Source organism: Oncorhynchus keta, chromosome 22 (assembly GCF_023373465.1).
Source record: "Oncorhynchus keta strain PuntledgeMale-10-30-2019 chromosome 22, Oket_V2, whole genome shotgun sequence".
NCBI lineage: Eukaryota > Metazoa > Chordata > Actinopteri > Salmoniformes > Salmonidae > Oncorhynchus > Oncorhynchus keta.
This window is the reverse complement of record NC_068442.1, coordinates 14,260,300-14,281,998: the sequence shown is the minus strand read 5'-3', so window position 1 is coordinate 14,281,998 and position 21,699 is coordinate 14,260,300. Positions and strand designations below refer to the sequence as shown.

Sequence of the window (21,699 nt, the reverse complement as noted above, 5' to 3'; positions counted from 1 at the left end):
TACCTGCCCCCCAGGACACCTACAGCACCCTATGTCACAGGAAGGCCAAAAAGATCATCAAGGACAACAACCACCCGAGCCACGGCCTGTTCACCCCGCTACCATCCAGAAGGCGAGGTCAGTACAGGTGCATCAAAGCTGGGACTGAGAGACTGAAAAATAGAAGCTATCTCAAGGCCATCAGACTGCCATTCAACATTCCACAGGCCACAATCAACAGCCTAATCAACTCTATGCGAAGGAGATGTGTCGGGCTGCATGAGGCAAATGGTGGTCACACGAGATACTGACTGGTTTGCTGATCCATGCCCCTACTTTTTATTTTAAGGTATCTGTGACCAACAGATGCATATCTGTATTCCCAGTCATGTGAAATCCATAGATTAGAGCCTAATTTATTTATTTACGTTTCCTTATATGAACTGTAACTCAGTAAAATATTTGAAATGGTTGCGTTTATATTGTTGTTCACTATACATATAAAATCCTTTGTTTACAGTGGTTACATTTTCTGTCAGAACAAATGTACAAAAAGAACACTCACATGAAAAGAATACACCCTTGAATATACATTCTTCCTTCCAAACTGGAACTCAAAGTGCTCAACAGTTTTTTTTGTGTGGAGGCGACTGACAAGAATATGTAGTTCAAATTGTATTATTTTACAAGTTACTTCTGTTGTTCTAGCTAGGGCATGAGCAGGTAGTGGTCATTTACCAAGGAAAACTACGAGGCCTAGATTCAGTCACATCAAGAGTTAATTAACCGGTGATAGCTGACACCTGCATAGCTGATGTTTTGGAGGTGTCCAAGGTGTAACTGCATTGGAGCTGTCAAATCGTCGAGCAGCTGCTCTTGATCATTGTCAGGAAGCCACTCCCATCCCACTCCAGCGTTAGAAGTTCAGAACAAGAAAGTGTAGGCTACATAGAAATAATGAAGTTCAAATTGAAAATCATTCAACAAAGTTAGGATTTCTATCAGCCTAATCAAGCTGTAGATTACATCTCACATTCCATTGTTTGAACTTGTAAACAAGGCTGCATGAGATTTATCTTAATTATACTCTCAACAGCCAATGGCAATTCCCCCACTTTAGGTAATGCCAACAGCCGCTTGTGGATTTGACAGCTCTATTACAGTGTCACCCCCGACACCGCCAAAACAACCGCTCTGCGGATGTCTTTGGTGGTGTTCCTGCATGACTACATTGCAAACACCTTCCAGATATCACAACACGTGGATACGTGTTTAATATATCAGCAAACCACATATCTTATGATACAGCAATCTGGTGCCCAACTGCAGAACATGTGGTTGTCGTGATCTAATCAAGGTGATCAATCACTATCTGTTCAAGTTTAAATCAGAACACAAGATACATGTTAGCACCAGGTACTGTATGTACAGAGCTAAAGGAATACTCTCCTTCACACATGCCATGATTGCCAGAAATAATATTCTAATGGACACACTAGAGACAGTGCTGCTGTGTACTAACCAAAGAACCAAACCTCAACCATGCCATTTTCTTCAAATGGAGTGATGGTCAACAATATTATAAACTCCACGACCTATACAGAAGGCCTATGCATCTATTCAATATGCAGCAATGTAATCAGTATCTATACATCAGTACATTACACATATATAAAATACATTGCGTCTCCAAAATATATATTTTTTCTATCGTTTTAATGCCATGCGGAATCGGCTAATGAAAGTTACATTTAGAAAAGTCATTTTAGTCAACAGTCCCCAACGGGTAAGGCAGAAACCATCCAAATACTTATCGCCCACTAGAGGAATATACAGTGCCTTCAGAAAGTATTCATACCCCTTGACCTTTTCACACACTTTGCTGTATTACAGCCTGAATTTAAAATGGATTACATTGAGATTTTGTGTCACTGGCCTACCACACACAATACCCCATATTGTCAGTGGAATTATGTTTTTAGAATATTTTAGAAATGTAATTAAAAAATAAAGCTGAAACGTCTTGAGTCAATAAGTCTTCAACCCCTATGTTATGGCAAGCCTAAGTAAGTTCAGGAGTAAAAATGTGCTTAACAAGTCACATAATTTGAATGGACGCATTCTGTGTGCAATAATAGTGTTTAATATGATTGTTGAATGACTACCTCATCTCTGCACCCCACACATACAATTATCTGTGAGGCCCCCAGTCGAGCAGTGAATTTCAAACACATATTCAACCACAAAGACCAGGGAGGTTTTCCAGTGGCTCGCAATGAAGGGCACATATTGGTAGATGAGTAACAAAAAAGAAAAGCAGATATGGAATATCCCTTTGTGCATGGTGAAGTTATTAAATACACTTTGGATGGTGTATCAATACACCCAGTCACTGCAAAGATACAGGCGTTCATCCTAACTCTGTCGCTGGAGAGGAAGGAAACCACTCAGGGATTTCACAATGAGGTAAATGGTGACTTTAAAACAGTTACAGTTTAATGGCTGTGATAGAAGAAAACTGAGGACGGATCAACAACATTGTAGTGACCTAATTGACAGAGTGAAAAGGAAGCCTGAAGAGGATAAAAATATTCCAAAACATGCATCCTGTTTGCAACAAGGCACGAAAGTAATACTTCAAAACATGTGGCTAAGAAATTCACTTTTTGTCCTGAATATAAAGTGTTGTTTGGGGCAAATCCTGCTACATCATGTTATGGGTATGGTTGTAATCGTTAAGGACTGGGATGTTTTAGAGGATAAAAAAAATATGATGGAATGGAGCTAAGCACAGGCAAAATCCTAATGTAAAACCTGGTTAAGTCTGCTTTCCAAAAGACAGAGATGAATTCACCTTTCAGCGGGACAATAACCTAAATCACAAAGGCCAAATATACACTGGAGTTGCTTACCAAGACGACATTGAATGTTCCTGAGTGGCCTAGTTAGTTTGACATAAGACGGGTTGGAAATGTATGTCTAGCAATTATCAACAACCAACTTGACAGAGCTCGAAGAATAATGTGCAAATTTGTGTGATTTGCACACAATCCAGGTGTGCAAAGCTCTTAGAGACTTATACTGAAAGACTCACAGCTGTAATTGCTGCCAAAAGTGATTGTAACATGTATTGACTCAGGGGTGTGAATACTTATGTAAATAAGGTATTTCTGTTTTTTAAATCTTCAAATTTGCAAAAATATTTTAAAAACCTGTTTTCCCCTTTTCATTACGGGATAATGTGTGTAGATTGAGGATTTAAAAAATATGTAATCAATCAATTTTAGAATAAGGCTGTAATGTAACAAAATGTGGAAAAAGTGAAGAGGCTGAACTCGTTCCAAATGCACCGTATACAGAAAGTATTCCTACCCATTGACTTATTCCACATTTTGTTGTGGAATTCAAAATGGATACAACTTTTACAATTGTCACCTATCTACGCAAAATACCCCTTAATGACAAAGTGAAAACATGTTTTAAGACATTTTGGTAAATTAAATACAGATATCTTATTTACATAAGTTCAGACCCTTTGCTATGAGACTCGAAATTGAGCTCAGGTGCATCCTGTTTCCATGACTTGGGTGTCCACCTGTTGTAAATTTAACTGATTAGACATGGAGACACACCGGTCTATATAAGGTCCCACAGTTGACAGTGCATGTCAGAGAAAAAAACAACAGATGAGGTCGAAAGAATTGTCCGTAGAGCTCCGAGACAGGATTGTGTTGAGGCACAGATCTGGGGAAGGGTACCGAAAAATGTCTGCAGCATTGAAGAGCCAAGGACACAGTGGTCTCCATCATTCCTAAATGGAAGAAGTTTGGAACCACCAAGACCCTTCCTAGAGCTGGCCTCCCGGCAAAACTGAGCAATCGGGGGAGAAGGGCCTTGGTCAGTGAGGTGACCAAGAACCTGATGGTCACTCTGACAGAGCTCCATAGTTCCTCTGTGGAACCTTCCGGAAGGACAACAATCATTGCAGCACTCCACCAATCTGGCCTTTATGGTAGAGTGGCCAGAAGGAAGCCGCTTTTCAGTAAATGGCATGACAGCCCACTTGGAGTTTGCCAAAAAGCACCTCAGACCATGAGAAACAAGATTCTCTGGTCTGATGAAACCAAGATAGAACTCTTTGGCTTGAATACCAACAAGTGTCACATCTGGAGGAAACCTGGCACCATCCCTACGGTGAAGCATGGTGGTGGCAGCATCATGCTGTGGGGATGTTTTTCAGCGGAAGGGACTGGGAGACTAGTCAGGATCAAGGCAAAAATGACTGGAGCAAATTACAGAGAGAACCTTCATGAAAACCTGCTCCAGAGGGCTCAGAACTTCAGACTGGAGCAAAGGTTCACCTTCCAAGAGGACAACAACCCTAAGCACACAGCCAAGACAATGCACGAGTGGCTTTGGAACAAGTTTCTGAATGTCCTTGAGTGGCCCAGCCAGAGCCCGGACTTGAACCCGTTCGAACATCTTTGGAAAAACCTGAAAATAGCTATGTAGCAACACTCCACATCCAACCTGACAGAGCTTGAGAGGATCTGCAGAGAACAATGGCAGAAACTCCACAAATACAGGTGTACCAAGCTTGTAGCGTCATACCCAAGAAGACTCAACGTTGTAATCACTGCCAAAGGTGCTGAGTGAAGGGCCTGAATACTAAATGTGTAAATAGTAAATGTGATATTTCCGTTTTCTTTATACATTTGCAAACATTTCTAAAAACCTGTTTTTGCTTTGTCATTATGGGGTATTGTGTGTAGATTGAAGAGGGAATACAAAATAAAAAGAATTCTAGAATAAGGCTGTAATGTAACAAAATGTGAAAATCTGGTCTGAATATTTTCCGTATGTATGTATATATACACACACACACACACACACACACACACATATATATATATATATATATATATATATATATATATATATACACACACACATACATATATACTCAGCAAAAACAAGAAACGTCCCCTTTTCAGGACCCTGTCTTTTTAAGATAATTTGGAAAAATCTAAATAATTTCACATATCTTCATTGTAAAGGGTTTAAACACTGTTTCCCATGCTTGTTCAATGAACCATACACAATTAATGTGTCGTTTCGACACTAACAGCTTACAGATGGTAGGGTATTAAGGTCACAGTTATGAAAACTTAGGACACTAAAGAGACCTTTCTACTGACTCTGAAAAACACCAAAAGAGCTACAGGGAGACAGGACGGACAGCTGATCGTCCTCACCGTGGCAGACCACGTGTAACAACACCTGCACAGGATCGGTACATCCGACCATCACACCTGCGGGACAGGTACAGGATGGCAACAGCAACTGCCCGAGTTACACCAGGAACACAATCCCTCCATCAGTGCTCAGACTGTCCGCAATAGGCTGAGAGAGGCTGGACTGAGGGCTTGTAGGCCTGTTGTAAGGCAGGTCCTCGCCAGACATCACCGGCAACAACGTCGCCTATGGGCACAAACCCAACGTCGCTGGACCAGACAGGACTGGAAAAAAAGTGCTCTTCACTGACGTGTCACGGTTTTGTCTCACCAGGGGTGATGGTCGGAATCGCGTTTACCGTCGAAGGAATGAGTGTTAACACCGAGGCCTGTACTCTGGAGCGGTGTGTCACAGCATCATCGGACTGAGCTTCTTGTCATTGCAGGCAATCTCAAAGCAGTGCATTACAGGGAACACATCCTCCTCCCTCATGTGGTACCCTTCCTGCAGGCTCATCCTGACAATACCCTCCAGCATGACAATGCCACCAGCCATACTGCTCGTTCTGTGCGTGATTTCCCGCAAGACAAGAATTTCAGTGTTCTGCCGTGGCCAGCAAAGAGCCCGGATCTCAATCCCATTGAGCACACCTAGGACCTGTTGGATCAGGGGGTGAGGGCCAGGGCCATTCCCTCCAGAAATGTCCTGGAACTTGCAGGTGCCTTGGTGGAAGAGTGGGTTAACATCTCAGAGCAAGAACGGGCAAATATTGTGCAGTCAATGAGGAGGAGATGCAGTGCAGTACTTAATGCAGCTGGTGGCCACACCAGATACTGACTGTTACTTTTGATTTTGACCCCCCCCCCCTTTGTTCAGGGACACATTATTCAATTTTTGTTAGTCACATGTCTGTGGAAGTTGTTCAGTTTGTCTCAGTTGTTGAATCTTACGTTCATACAAATATTTACACATGTTAAGTTTGCTGAAAATAAACGCAGTTGACAGTGAGGACATTTCTTTTTTTGCAGATATATATATGTATGTATGCATATACAGTGGGGCAAAAAAGTATGTAGTCAGCCACCAATTGTGCAAGTTCTCCCACTTAGAAAGATGAGGCCTGTAATTTTCATCATAGGTACACTATGGCAGACACAATTAGAAAGAAAAAAAATCCAGAAATTCACATTGTAGGATTTTTTATGAATTTATTTGCAAATTATGGTGGAAAATAAGCATTTGGTCACCTACAAACAAGCAAGATTTCTGGCTCTCACAGACCTGTAACTTCTTCTTTAAGAGGCTCCTCTGTCCTCCACTCGTTACCTGTATTAATGGCACCTGTTTGAACTTGTTATCAGTATAAAAGACACCTGTCCACAACCTCAAACAGCCACACTCCAAACTCCACTATGGTCAAGACCAAAGAGCTGTCAAAGGACACCAGAAACAAAATTGTAGACCTGCACCAGGCTGGGAAGACTGAATCTGCAATAGGTAAGCAGCTTGGTTTGAAGAAATCAACTGTGGGAGCAATCAACTGTGGGACCTAGTGAATGACCTGCAGAGAGCTGGGACCAAAGTAACAAAGCCTACCATCAGTAACACACTACGCCGCCAGGGACTCAAATCCTGCAGTGCCAGACGTGTCCCCCTGCTTAAGCCAGTACATGTCCAGGCCCGTCTGAAGTTTGCTAGAGAGCATTTGGATGATCCAGCAGAAGATTGGGAGAATGTCATATGGTCAGATGAAACCAAAATATAACGTTTTGGTAAAAACTCAACTTGTCGTGTTTGGAGGATAAAGAATTCTGAGTTGCATCCAAAGAACACCATACCTACTGTGAAGCATGGGGGTGGAAACATCATGCTTTGGGGCTGCTTTTCTGCAAAGGGTCCAGGACGACTGATCTGTGTAAAGGAAATAATAAATGGGGCCATGTATTGTGAGATTTTGAGTGAAAACCTCCTTCCATCAGCAAGGGCATTGAAGATGAAACGTGGCTGGGTCTTTCAGCATGAAAATTATTCCAAACACACCGCCCGGGCAACGAAGGAGTGGCTTCGTAAGAAGCATTTCAAGGTCCTTGAGTGGCCTAGCCAGTCTCCAGATCTCAACCCCATAGAACATCTTTGGAGGGAGTTGAAAGTCCGTGTTGCCCAGCAACAGCCCCAAAACATCACTTGCTCTAGAGGAGATCTGCATGGAGGAATGGGCCAAAATACCAGCAACAGTGTGTGAAAACCTTGTGAAGACTTATAGAAAACATTTGACCTCTGTCATTGCCAACAAAGGGTATATAACAAAGTATTGAGATAAACTTTTGTTATTGACCAAATACTTATTTTCCACCATAATTTTCAAATAAATTCATTAAAAATCTTACAATGTGATTTTCTGGATTTTTTCCAAGTGTACATATGATGACAATTACAGGCCTCTCTCATATTTTTAAGTGGGAGAACTTGCACTGACTAAATACTTTTTTGCCCCACTGTATATATACACACACACCACCGTTCAAAAGTTTGGGGTCACTTCGAAATGTCCTTGTTTTTGAAAGAAAAGCATTTATTATAACATCAAATTGATAAGAAATATACTGTAGACATTGTTAATGTTGTAAGTGTCTATTGTAGCTGGAAATGGCAGATTTTTTATGGAAGGCATATAGAGGCCCATTGTCAGCAATCATTACTCCTGTATTCCAATGGTACATTGTGTTAGCTAATCCAAGTTTATAATTTTAAAAGCCTTTTGCAATTATGTTAGCACAGCTGAAAACTGTTGTCCGGATTAAAGAAGCAAAACAACGTGCCTTCTTTAGACTAGTTGAGTATCTGGAGCATCAGCATTTATGGGTCCGATTACAGGATCAACATTTCCAGAAACAAAGACCTTCTTCTGAAACTCGTCAGTCTATTCTTGTTCTGAGAAATGATGGCTATTCCATGAGAGAAATTGCCAAGAAACTGAAGATCTCATACAACGCTATGTACTACTCCCTTCACAGAACAGCGCTAACTGGCTCTAACTAGAATAGAAAGAGTAGTGGAAGGGCACAGTGCACAACTGAGCAAGAGAAGAAGTACATTAGAGTGTAGTTTGAGAAACAGACGCCTCACAAGTCCTCAACTGGCAGCTTCATTAAGTACCCGCAAAACACCAGACTCAACGTTATAAAGCTAACACAACGTGCCATTGGAACACAGGAGTGATGATTGCTGATAATGGGCCTCTGTACGCCTATGTAGATATTCCATTAAAACTCAGCTGTTTCCAGCTACAACAGTCATTTACAACATTAACAATGTCTACACTGTATTTCTGATCAATTTGATGTTATTTTAATGGACAAGAATGTGCTTTTCCTTCAAAAACAAGGACATTTCTAAGTGACCCCAAACTTTTGAACTGTAGTGTATGTATACACATACACACAAAAAGACACTACCAGTCAAAAGTTTGGACACACTTACTCATTCAAGGGTTTTTACTATTTTCTACATTGTAGAACAATAGTGAAGACCTCAAAACTATGAAATAACACATATGGAATCATGTCGTAATCACCCGACCTCAACCCAACTGAGATGGTTTGGGATGAGTTGGACTGCAGAGTGAAGGAAAAGCAGCCAACAAGTACTCAGCATATGTGGGAACTCCTTCAAGAATGTTGGAAAAGCATTCCAGGTGAATCTGGTTGAGAGAATTCCAAGAGTTTGCAAAGCCTTAGTCAAAGCAAAGGATGGCTATTTTGAAGAATCTCAAATATATTTGAGAACTTTTTGTTACTACGTGATTCCATATGTGTTATTTCATAGTTATGTCTTCACTATTATTAAACAATCTAGAAAATAGTAAAAAATAAAGTAAAACCCTTGAATGAGTAGGTGTGTCCAAACTTTTGACTGGTACTGTATATACACACACACGCACACATTCTTTTACGACTTATTCTGTGAGCACCCATCCTAATAAATAGTCACACGTTCAACATATAAAGAACAAAATCAACATATTTATATATCTAAGGAATGATTTCCTATCCAAATTCAATTACAATTTGGCCAAACCCCACCCTGTCAACCATGCTTTTAGTGATTCACATCTATACAGCAATTTGATTAAGAACTATCTTTCATTCTATCAAATTTGAGAGGCATGAGCGGAGAAATGGTTCATTAAAAAAATTAAAACTAAACATTAAAGTAGTAACAATGCTGTGGTCGGGAGGATGTGCTCAACCGTAACCCTATCTTTTCCTGTGTCGTATCAAGTCAGGCTTAAAAATCTGCTTTTTTGTTGTATCAAGTCAGGCTCAAGTCAGCTTTAGAGAACAGAACAGCCTATGGAGAAAGGGTGAGACCCCTTCAGTCTCTGACAGACAGAGGAAGACAGACAGCAAGTGAGGGGAGGGAGGGAACCTCTGTGCTGGACACAACCTACTGTAGGTACAGTGCCTTCAGAAAGTATTCACACCACTTTTTCTTTGTTAGAGTCTGAATTTAAAATGGATTACATTTAGATTTTTTTGGTCAATGGCATACATAAAATACTCCATAATGTCAAAGTGGAATTATGTTTTCCTGAATTCTTAGAAATTAAATAAATATGAAAAGCTGAAATGTCTTGAGTCAATAAGTATTCAACCCCTATGTTATGGCAAGCCTTCACCAGTTCAGAAGTCAAATGTGCTTAACAAGGCACTAAAGTATAACTGCAAACAAATTTGGCAAAGCAATTAACGGTTTATCTGGGGCAAATCCAATACAACACATTACTGAGTAACACTCCATATTTTCAAGCAGAGTGGTGGCTGCATCATGTTATGGGTATGTTTGTAATCGTTAAGGACTGGGGAGTTGTTCATGATAAAAAGAAACAGAATGGCACTAAGCACAAGCAAAATCCTAGAGAAAAACCTGGTTCAGTCTGCTTTCCACAATAACCTAAAACACAAGGCAAAATCTACACTGGAGTTGCTTACCAAGAAGACAGTGAATGTTCCTGAGTAGCAGAGTTACAGTTTTGACTTAAAGCTGCTTGAAAATCTATGGTGGCATGACTTGAAAATTGTTTAGTAATGATCAACAACCAATTTGACTGAGCTTGAACCATTTTGAAAAGGATAATGGGACAATGTTGCACAATCCAGGTTGCAAAGCTCTTAGAGACAGCTGTAATTGCTGCCAAAGGTGATTATAACATCTATTGACTCCGGGGTGTGAATACTTATGTAAATGAGATATTTCTGTATTTTCAATAAATTTGCAAAAATGTTAAGAACCTTTATTTCACTTTGTCATTATGAGGTTTTGTGTGTAGCTGGTTGAAAAATAAATGATATTCAATCCATTTTGAATTCAGGCTGTAACAACTAAATGTTGAATAAGTAAAAGGGTATGAATACTTTCTGAGGGCACTGTGTAGGGTGGTCTGATCTGTGTCGTAGTGGCTCTAGTCGGAGTCTGAGCTGTCAGCCGTGGGCTGTCTAAGAGCCTCCTCTAGGGGTGCCAGTGTGCCGTCCCTCCTCACCCCCATTGGTCTGATCAGCTGCTGCCTGTGGAGCACAAAAACAGACACAAACAACATCACAACTGGGTCGTATTCACTAGGCTACAAACTGAAACAGCCCGGGACTACCTGGACGTGTCCAATAAGAAACACTTGTTTTCATTTTCCATTTCAAAATTAATTCGACCCTGGTCTGGAGAACCGTGTTTGATGGTGATTAGAAACCACAGTTGGGCTCAACTTGAATTGAAGGCAGTAATTCAGGAAGTAAACAAAAATTAGAATTCAATAAATGAAAGAAGGTCATTTATTTTCAATGACTTCTCAATAAACTGAAAAGTAGAAGCAATTTCAAAACATTTTACATTTTAAATTCAAATCACTTCCTGAATTTACTATATTCTATTAAAATTGAGCACAGCCTGTTAGAAACAAGAATATTACTTTGTGATATTCACAACAGTTTGGAAATCACAGCAGGAGAAAACAAATGTTCACCAACAAAGACTAGGGGGAGTGCAGAGGAAAACAAACATGTTACAAACCAGAAGATGTCTCAGTCACTCAAGGCTGAGAAGAGGATGCACCCCAGAAGGATGCTTGTCAAGCAGTAGAAGGGCGCATTTGCCGATGTACTGTTAGCTTATAATGTTTACTTTGCTACCGGTAGAAATGTAGTAAAGTTGGCTAAACATAGTGGTAAGTAGAACTAATATAATTTTTTCTCCAACCAGCATAGGCCTACCAAGCGAAGTTAGCTAACATTATCCCATTTCAATGTTTTTAAGAGTGTTTAATCACAAATTGTCTATCTAGCTAATAACTGATCATGTCAATATGGCTAGTTAACATGCTAACTTTCAGGGGATAAACTAGATGTCTATTTTAGCTTGCCATCTATAGTGGTGCTGACAGTAGTCTTGACTGACAACTACCAGGATGAGGACTTGTCGATGTCAAGGTCTTTCCGAAAGGTCAGATCTCTTATAAAACAAGCTAAATGGCACGTTTGCTTAGCTAGCGAGCTCCATGCCAAATGGATAGGCTACCCTCACGTATCTGAAAAATAATTGATCAATTGATGTTTACTGATCATGAAGAGCATTCAGTTACTTGCTGTATAAATGATGGGAGAGATACATGTGGAATAATAGAAAATGCGTAGTTCTGACTGTGCTCTTCAAGAGGTGTTGATATTAAAACCAAACCGTTATAACATTTATTTAAAAATCTCTTAAAAACGGCATGCAGTGGTCAATGGTTTTAGCGGAGCTGGGGGTCTCCTTGCCCCACAGCAGCCAAACCGAACACTCTACACTGTATTGTAACGTTTTATTGATAACAACCTGTAATGGAACCGAACAAGAAGCATATAGAACATTTGTTATTTAAGCAGATGCTTAGTCCCAGTGTATGGATTCAGAAATCTTCCCCTTCAGCATTTGACACAATAGTGTACAACGCCCACATGTTTCATTTGGTAGACAAATCTGTTGCTGCCACAATCCACATGCGCTGCTTTGAACCTCAAAACCCTTTGTGTCATGCATTCTACACCTTCTAAAGAGGACCGTTGTTGAGTGGTGGTGGCACTTCTTTTTTTTCTTACATCTGGCGCTCAAGAACCCTGGCTGACGACCCGTCCCCCCCTTCATTCACTCAAACACATGTGAACACACACACAAACTCTTATTGTTGGTCATCTCCCCTTCCACGCTCTCCTCTCCTCTGTGGGTCAGTTTAATTACAGGATCAGTGCTCTGTGTAATCTCCTCAAAGCCACACCAGGCCCTCTATCCTAATCCAATTATATCTGCACTGTGTGCCACCAGCTCCCTCTCAGATGTGTTATCACAGAATTAGCCAATCAAAGTCTTAAAACCATGGCTACATTTGCATTCATTTGCACAATTCAAACACAAATTAACATATAACTCCTCATTCCTGGTTCCTTCCCCCAAAAAACAGAGTAAAGCTCTGGAGGAGGACTATGATAAAGAAGACTTGGAGGTGAGCCATGTAATATGATTGTGCGGTATGAATACGGCACAAAGGAAATTTGAAGATCTTATCTCATGTCCTTTCAGTGGAAAGCACTAAATCATTTGTTTTATTTTTTAAAAAAGATACGTAAACTGGGGTGAGTTCTGACGACTACGCACAACCCTGTTTCACGGTGCCACATCCTCTATCTAATGTGTAATGAAACCATCAACAATAACCAAGACCAAAAAATATTAGAAACACTTGCTCTTTCCGTGACATAGACTGACCAGGTGAATGCTATGTTAAATCACCTGTCAAATCCACTTCAATCAATGTAGATGAAGGGGAGGAAACAGGTGAAAGAAGGATTTTTAGTGAGACATTGATTGTGTACTGTATATGGCAGGCTATGGCGGAAAGATGGCAGGTTGACGGTTATGGGGTCAGTGTTGTTGAAAGATACATTTTTTGAGGTTTAGCCTCCTTCAGGACACTTCAGTATCTCCAGACAGAGAGTGCCATTCAGCCATCCATCCACCTGTCCCAAGCCAATCCCAATCACATCAACCAGAGATGGGCTTTATAAAGATATAATAAGTTCTAACAGGGTGAAAAACAAGATAATGAGAGAGGAGAAAGAAAAAGAGAAGAGAAACACTTCTACATTGTAGTCCGTTCTACCAATTAATCCCATGGTGCATCGTGTCCTGTTCCCCACTCTGCAGGATCTGAGGACCCAGGCAATCAGATATGGTTTGTGTAGGGGGTCAGATTCAGAGCATGTGCTAATTGGAGGAGCAGGTAAGCTGCGAGGGGAAGCACATTCTTGCAGGGCCCTGAGCCATCTCCTGAGAGCCCATCGTGGCATGTTGGATAGGAAAGGCAGCAGCTGGTGACTGTGGTTGCAGCAGCTGGTGACTGTGGTTGCATCACAAATGGCACCCTATTCCCTATATAGTCCCAGCTCTGGTGAAAAGTACTGCACTATGTAGGGAATAGGGTGCCATTTGGGATAAAACCTGTGTCATCACCCTCTCCCTTTTGACATGTCTACTTGACACTGACCGACACAGCAGAATAGAGAGCTGGAGGGATACAGGAGGAGGAGGATCTGGCTTCAGAGGAAAGGAATCAACCTCTTGTAGACAGGCACACGCGTCTCATTACGACTCTGTGGCTGAACAATGACAACGTCAGCTTTTCTTGTGTATGTAAACATAGTCACCCCTCCACCCCAAAACCAATGCCTCTTCTTTCTAATTGTGCCTATGTCTCAGTCCTACTCCCCTGTCAGTTAGCGTACAATGTTTGGCTCGTGGGCTGAATGAAGAGAAAGGTGAATAAAGGGAAGTAGACATGTTATTAAAAACCCTGACATAAAGTACCACATAAAGGAGTAGAAAGGAGCCGAGGGCTTCCGACCCCACTGTGTGGGCCAATTAGGACGCTAATTAATGGCGTTCTGGTAATGATGCAGCAGCGGCACGCCAACAGCGGCAGCTTCCATTGACTCCAGCTGAATGCAGCGGCAGCCGAGGTGGTATGGCCGGGGCCTAATTGAGCACCGGGGCTAACGGCAGGAGATTCTTCCTCAAATGAACTGGTTGGCAGGGAGCACGCTCAGTGTCACTCAGCCTCGCATCCACATCATTCTCTTGAGTAGCGCTAGGTTCTGCTTGCTAAGGAAAGGCCAGTATGAATGAAGACAGCAGACGTTCAGGGGGACAAATAATAAGCCATAGGGAATCATTCAAACAGGATACAAAGCTATATAATTCAGAAAGGTTAATAATCTGGCATTGAGGGTTACAATGAATAGAAACACTGCTGGCAAACACAGTTGTTGTTGCATTCATACATGATGAGGCTGTGTGGTGGTTGGTTTACCTTGACAACTTGTCAAACATGTTGACCAATTTCTGGGCCTCGTACTCTTTCTGCTCCTCAGTCATGTCTTCGATGGGGTTAGGCATGGGCTCCTCCACGTGACCCGTGATGGGGTTGATGCTGAGACAGACAGAGATAGGACAGAGAGAAGACGTAATGTGTGTAACATTTATTTAACTAGGGAAGTCAGTTAAGAACAAATTCTTATTTACAATGACAGCCTAATAATGATGGTGAAAATGACCCAATGCTTGACTGTCCTGAATGTTTGGCTAGAACGCAGGGCTGTTCAATTCTGGAAGGCCAAAACACTTCTGTTTTTTGTTAATACCTGGTAGATAATGGCACTCACCTGGTGTCCCAGGTCTGAATTAAGTCCCTTTTAAGAAGGAGAGGGTGAAAGCCAGAAGTGTTTCGGCACTCCAGAACCAACATAGAACAGCCCTGGCCACTAGAGTGGCACTTAAGTGGTGTCACGTAAAAGTGATTGATGAAACACCCCTTGGCCCAATGGATTCTGTTGTAGTTAAATAAATGTTGTGGCACTCCCATGATACACCCTAAAGCAAACACAACATTTAATCCAAACATTTAGAAATTCAAAGCAAGGCATGTGTGTCTATGGTCATGTATTCAAAGCTTCTGCCTACTCACAAAGGTTTAGCCGATTTGTACTCTTCGGTGTCCGAGTCTTCGTCGTCTGAGTACAGAGTCTCTCCTCGCCCCCCTGCCAGCAGGCCTCGAGCCACCAGGAGTCCTGCTGCATTACCATACCCAGTGTACTTCAACAGGTGGTCCACTGGAGGATTAGAGGGGGAGAAATCAGTACAACACCATGGACAACTGTACTTTATGTAGGGATGGGGGTTTGAAATCATTTCACTATTCGAATAGTGTCATACATTTTTGTTGGATATTCGAAAAACCGCTTAAAGACAGACATAACAAGGATAATTTTGGTATTTGATTTAGATTTTAGACCCCTTGAAGCCTTACTGACATTAGCCCATAGAAACACATTCACTACATGGAACAACAGAACAAAATTCCTTTTGATTTTTTGGGGTTGGACTGAAGTGTCTGTGGATTCAGACCCCTCACATTTTTCCATTTTTTTTGCCTTACAGCCTTATTCTAAAACAGATTAAATAAATAAAAATTCCCCTAAAACTTTTTGCCAGTTAAAACAAATATATATATTTTTTAAATACTGTATTTATATAAGTATTCAGATCCTTTGCAATGAGACTCGAAATTGAGCTCAGGTGCATCCTGTTTCTATTGATTATCCTTGATGTTTCTACAACTTGATTGGAGTCCACCTGTGGTAAATTCAATTGATTGGACATAATTTGGAAAGGCACACAACTGTTTACAGAAGGTCCCACAGTTGACGGTTTTGCTCTGGCAAGCACTAAGCCACGAGGTTGAAGGACTTGTACGTAGTGCTCCAGGACAGGAAAGTGTCGAGGCACAGATCTGGGGAAGCGTACAAAAACATTTATGCAGCATTCAAGGTCCCCAAGAACACAGTGGTCTCCATCATTCTTAAATGGAAGAAGTTTAGAAACACCAAGACTTCCTAGAGCTGGCTGCCCGGCCAAACTGAGCAATCAGCGGAGAAGGGCCTTAGTCAGGGAGGTGACCAAGAACCCAATGATCACTGACAGAGCTTCAGAGTTCTTCTGTGGAGATGGGAGAACCTTCCAGAAGGACAGAAATCTCTGCAACCCACCACCAAATGTAGCGGCCAGATGGAAGCCACTTTCAGTAAAAGGCACGACAGACCACTTGGAGTTTGCCAAAAGGCACCTAAAGGACTCTCGGACCATGAGAAAAAATATTCTCTGGTCTGATGAAACCAAGATTGAACTCTTTGGCCTGAATGCCAAGCATCACGTCTGGAGGAAACTTGGCACCATCCCTAAGGTGAAGCATAGTGGTGGCATCATCATCATATTGTAGGGATGTTTTTCAGCATCAGGGACACTAGTCAGGAACGAGAAAAGATGAACAGAGTAAAGTACAGACAGAGATCCTTGATGAAAACCTGCTCCAGAGCACTCAGGATCTCAGACTGGGGCAAAGGTTCACATTCCAATAGGAAAATGACCCTAAGCACACAGCCAAGACAACACAGGAGTGGCTTCGGGACAAGTCTCTGAATATCCTTGAGTGGCCCTGCCAGAGTCCGGACTTGAATCTGATCAAACATCTCTGGAAAGACCTGAACTAGCTGTGCAGTGACAATCCCCATCCAACCTGACAGAGCTTGAGAGGATCTGCAGAGAAGAATGGGAGACACTCCCCAAATATAGGTGTGCCAAGCTTGTAGTGTCATACCCAAGAAGACTCAAGGCTGAAATCACTGCCAAAGGGACTTCAACAAAAAGAAAAGGATCTGCATACATATGCAAATGTGATATGAGTTTTGAATACATTTGCAAAAAAATAGAAAAATCTGTTTTTGCTTTGTCATTATGGGATATTGTGTGTAGATTGAGCTGGGGGAAAAAACAATCTAATCCATTTTAGAATAAGGCTGTAACATAACATAATCAAAGGGTCTGAATAATTTTTGAATTGCCTGTACATCTGAGAGATAAGAAAGATCAGGAAAAATGTTATTAATTATAGTTTTTTTTGTTACATATCTGTAACCCCTTATTTCTGGCACTAAACAGTCTCCACAGTATCAGTCAAAAGTTAGAACACCTACTCATTCAAGGGGTTTTCTTTATTTTTACATTGTAGAATAATGTTGAAGACATTAAAACAATATAAAAACATATGGAATAATGTAGTAACCAAAAAATATTGGATTAGATTTGAGATTATTCAAAGTAGCCACTCGTTGCCTTGACAGTTTTGCACACTCTTGGCATTCTCTCAACCAGCTTCACCTGGAACACTTTTCCAACCGTTTTGAAGGAGTTCCCACATATGCTGTGCACTTGTTGGCTGCTTTTCCTTTACTCTGCGGTCCAACTCATCCCAAACCATCTCAATTGGGTTGAGGTCGGGTGATTGTGGAGGTCAGGTCATCTGATACAGCACTCCATCCCTCTCCTTCTTGGTCAAATAGCCCTTATTGGGTCATTGTCCTGTTGAAAATCAAATGAGAGTGGGACTAAGCACAAACCAGATGGAATGGCATCTTGCTGCAGAATGCTGTGGTAGCAATGCTGGTTAAGTGTGAATTGAATTCGAAATAAATCACAGACAATGTCACCAGCAAAGCACCTCTACACAAGCACTCCTCCATGCTTCACGGTGGGAACCACACATGGAGATCATCCATTCACCTACTCTGCGTCTCACAAAGAGACAGCGGTTCGAACCAAAAATCTAGAATTTTGACTCCAGACCAAAAGGACAGATTTCCACCGGTCTAATGTCCATTGCTCGTGTTTCTTGGGCCAAGCAAGTCACTTCTTCTTATTGATGTCCTTTAGTAGTGGTTTCTTTGCAGCAATTCGACCATGAAGGCCTGATTCACACAGTCTCCTCTGAACAGTTGGTGTTGAGATGTGTCTGTTACTTGAACTCTGTAAAGCATTTATTTGGGCTGCAATTTCTGAGGCTGGACACTCTCATGAACTTATCCTCTGCAGCAGAGGTAACTCTGGGTCTTCCTTTCCTGTGGCGGTCCTCATGAGAGCCAGTTTCATCATAGCACTTGATGGTTTTTGCAACTGCACTTGAAGAAACACAAAGTTCTTGAAATTTTCCGTATTGACTGACCTTCATGTCTTAAAGTAATGATGGACTGTCATTTCTCTGCTTATTTGTGCACGACCGGCTCAAAATCGGTTAATTTGAAATTGTGTTTTTTTTTAACATTGGATAAAAGTAGAGACTCAGAGCTACAAAATGGTATATCATACATAGAGGTCGACCGATTAATCGGAATGGCCAATTAATTAAGTTTTCATAAGAATCGGAAATCTGTTTTTTTGGACACCGATTTTGCCGATTTGTCTTTTTCTTTTACACCTTTATTTAACTAGGCAAGTCAGTTAAGAACACAATCTTATTTTCAATGACGGCCTAGGAACGGTGGGTCAACTGCCTTGTTCAGGGGCAGAACGACAGATTTTTACCTTGTCAGCTCTGGGATTCAATCTTGCAACATTACGGTTAACTAGTCCAACGCTCTAACCACCTGCCTCTCATTGCACTCCACGAGGAGCCTGCCTGTTACGCAAATGCAGTAGAAACCAAGGTAAGTTGCTAGCTAGCATTAAACATCATAATCACTAGTTAACTACACATGGTTGATGATATTACTAGTTTATCTAGCGTGTCCTGCATTGCATATAATCGATGCAATGCTGGGGGATGATTTAACAAAAGCGCATTTGCGAAAAAGCACAATCGTTGCACAACTGTACCTAACCATAAACACCAATGCCTTTCTTAAAATCAATACACAGAAGTATATTTTTTTTAAACCTGCATATTTAGCTAAAAGAAATCCAGGTTAGTAGGCCATATTAACCAGGTGAAATTGTGTCACTTCTCTTGCGTTCATTGCACGCAGTCAGGGTATATGCAACAGTTTGGGCCGCCTGGCCCTAATGGCTGGTGTAACCGATGTCAAATGGCTAGCTAGTTAGCGGGGTGCGCGCTAATAGCGTTTCAAACGTCACTCGCTCTGAGACTTGGACTAGTTATTCCCCTTGCTCTGCAAGGGCCGCGGCTTTTGTGGAGCGATGCGTAACGCTGCTTCGAGTGTGGCTGTTGTCGATGTGTTCCTGGTTCGAGCCCAGGTAGGCGCGAGGAGAGGGACAGAAGCTATACTGTTACACTGGCAATACTAAAGTGCCTATAAGGACATCCAATAGTCAAAGGTTAATGAAATACAAATGGTATAGAGAGAAATAATCCTATAAATACTATATTAAATCCAACCTAAAACCTCTTACCTTGGAATATTGAAGTCTCATGTTAAAAGGAACCACCAACTTTCATATGTTCTCATGTTCTGAGCAAGGAACTCATGGCACATATTGCACTTTTACTTCTCCAACACTTTGTTTTTGCATTATTTAAACCAAATTGAACATGTTTCATAATTTATTTGAGGCTAAATGGATTTTTATTGATGTATTATATTAAGCTAAAATAAGTGTTCATTCAGTATTGTTGTAATTGTCATTATTACAAATAAATGAATCGGTATCGGCTTTTCTTTGGCCCTCCAATAATCGGTATCGGCGTTGAAAAATCATAATTGGTCGACCTCTAATCATACACTACAGTTGAGGAACAATGGGAAAGTTATTCTGCTTTGAAAGTTGATTAACTTTTAAATTCACTTTTGAGAAAATGGCCTTTGAATGTTTTGGTCCTACTATTGGAGAACCCTTCTTTGGCTACACCCATTTAGCATCATTCACACCCTCTTAAGCTTTTCCCCCACTCATCTCTTTAAGGGTGGATCCGAATGTACTAACAACAGCAGTCAAGCATCCAAGCTAACTTGCTAGTTACTTCCAGACATCTAAGTGAGAGAGAACAGCTCACTGAACATTATTCACCCTAGCAGAGCTGGTTAGGCTGTTATGTTTTCCAGAGTGTTGGTGACTACAACTGTGCTGTCAGATTGTCCGTTCTTCAGACCGTTTCGCGTTGATCCGGACATTCTGACCTCACAACAGAGGTCGAGCACCCAAGCGAACTGGCTAACATTGGCTAGCTTGCGAGCTACTTCCAGACACATCACGAGAGAACACCCCACTCTGACCATTTTACTCGCCCTAGCAGAGCTGGTTAGGCTGTTTTCATGTTATCCAGAGCACTGGTGACCGTCACTGTGCTGCTGGCAACAATTTAACTACACTTTTTTGCTGACGTTTACTGACACCGGCCAATTTCAACGGGTGTTGAGCATTTGTAAATTCATCAGATATTCAACACTCTCTGCCACACTCAAGACTAGAGTGCTCTGAAATTGGAGTAGATGGCCAGACTGAATTTACGAACACACCCGAAATAGTTACTTGCATAGTGAAGTCTTTTATTAAGACGTGTAGCTAGAAAGCTAGCTTGGTAAACAATTAACCATAATCCCTACTCATGACGTTATTACCCTGCATGAATCTGCAGGTAGCTAACCAACCAGGTTCAATGTTAGTTAGCTAACATTAGTCTATAGCTAGCTAAGTAAATGGCTCTGAGATATGAATAATAAGGTCATACACATAACATTAGCTAGCTATCTAGCCAGCCAGCTAACATTACATAGCTAGCTAGGTAAACAATGAACCCTAATCGCAACTCATGGCGTCACTACCCTGCATGAATCTGTAGGTAGCTAACCAACCAGGTTCAATGTTAGCTAGCTAACATTAGGCTATAGCTAGCCAGAAAAATGTCTGTTAAAATTAGAAACGTGTAATGTCTGAAAACGTAGCTAGCTAGACTATCTTATCATTCATGGTTGGACGCGTCTCCTGTCAGATGCCATCGTTGCCCTTCGTTTTAAGATGTAATCCGGAGACAGGCATTGTCTCCATCTCCTTAGCTATCATACTCAAATTCCACTGACTTCAGTCCTCCAGAAAGTGGTGAGCAACACTTATGCAGTTTTAATACAAGATACACATTTTTTTTTTAAAGCCGTGTTAGACAGGATTACCTAGACATACTGACCAGCTCAAATAGATAAAAGCATGCTATATGGCAGATCAATCCAAACACATCTCTCGGCATGTCCAGCCCACTCATCTCAGCCAATCATGGCTAGTGGGAAGGTTGCTCACTTTTTCTTTGGCTAAACCAACTAGGCTCGTAAATTAACAAATTTATTAGTATTTACAGATGGCATACGTGTTTGTTATTAAGGCCCATGAAAGTTCACAATTTCGAAAAGGCATTTATGGCAAAAAAAATGCATTTTGATAAAAATAAAAACATTTAACGTTCATACAACTCTCCTGTTAAATAGTGACCCACGACATATACATAGTTTCCTGAAACGGATCACATTTGAGCTGTTCTTGCCATAATATGGACTTGGTCTTTTACCAAATAGTTATATCTCCTGTATACACCCCTACCTTGTCACAACACAACTGATTGGTTCAAAT

At 41.2% G+C, this 21,699-nt stretch overlaps 1 protein-coding gene across 3 annotated transcripts in view; it reads right to left on the bottom strand.

The window, feature by feature from the left end:
• Window positions 1-438: 438 nt before the first annotated feature.
• LOC118401091 (synembryn-B-like) overlaps window positions 439-21,699 on the bottom strand; it is a 53,010-nt gene continuing 31,749 nt past the window's right edge. For all 3 annotated transcript variants that reach the window (XM_052474822.1, XM_035798308.2, XM_035798310.2), the window contains 3 exons: window positions 15,260-15,404; window positions 14,606-14,725; window positions 439-10,778 (listed from right to left, as the gene is read on the bottom strand). In XM_052474822.1, coding sequence (XP_052330782.1) covers window positions 10,676-10,778; window positions 14,606-14,725; window positions 15,260-15,404 — 368 coding nt within the window. In that variant the 3' untranslated portion in view covers window positions 439-10,675. The remainder of the gene's footprint in view (window positions 10,779-14,605; window positions 14,726-15,259; window positions 15,405-21,699) is intronic.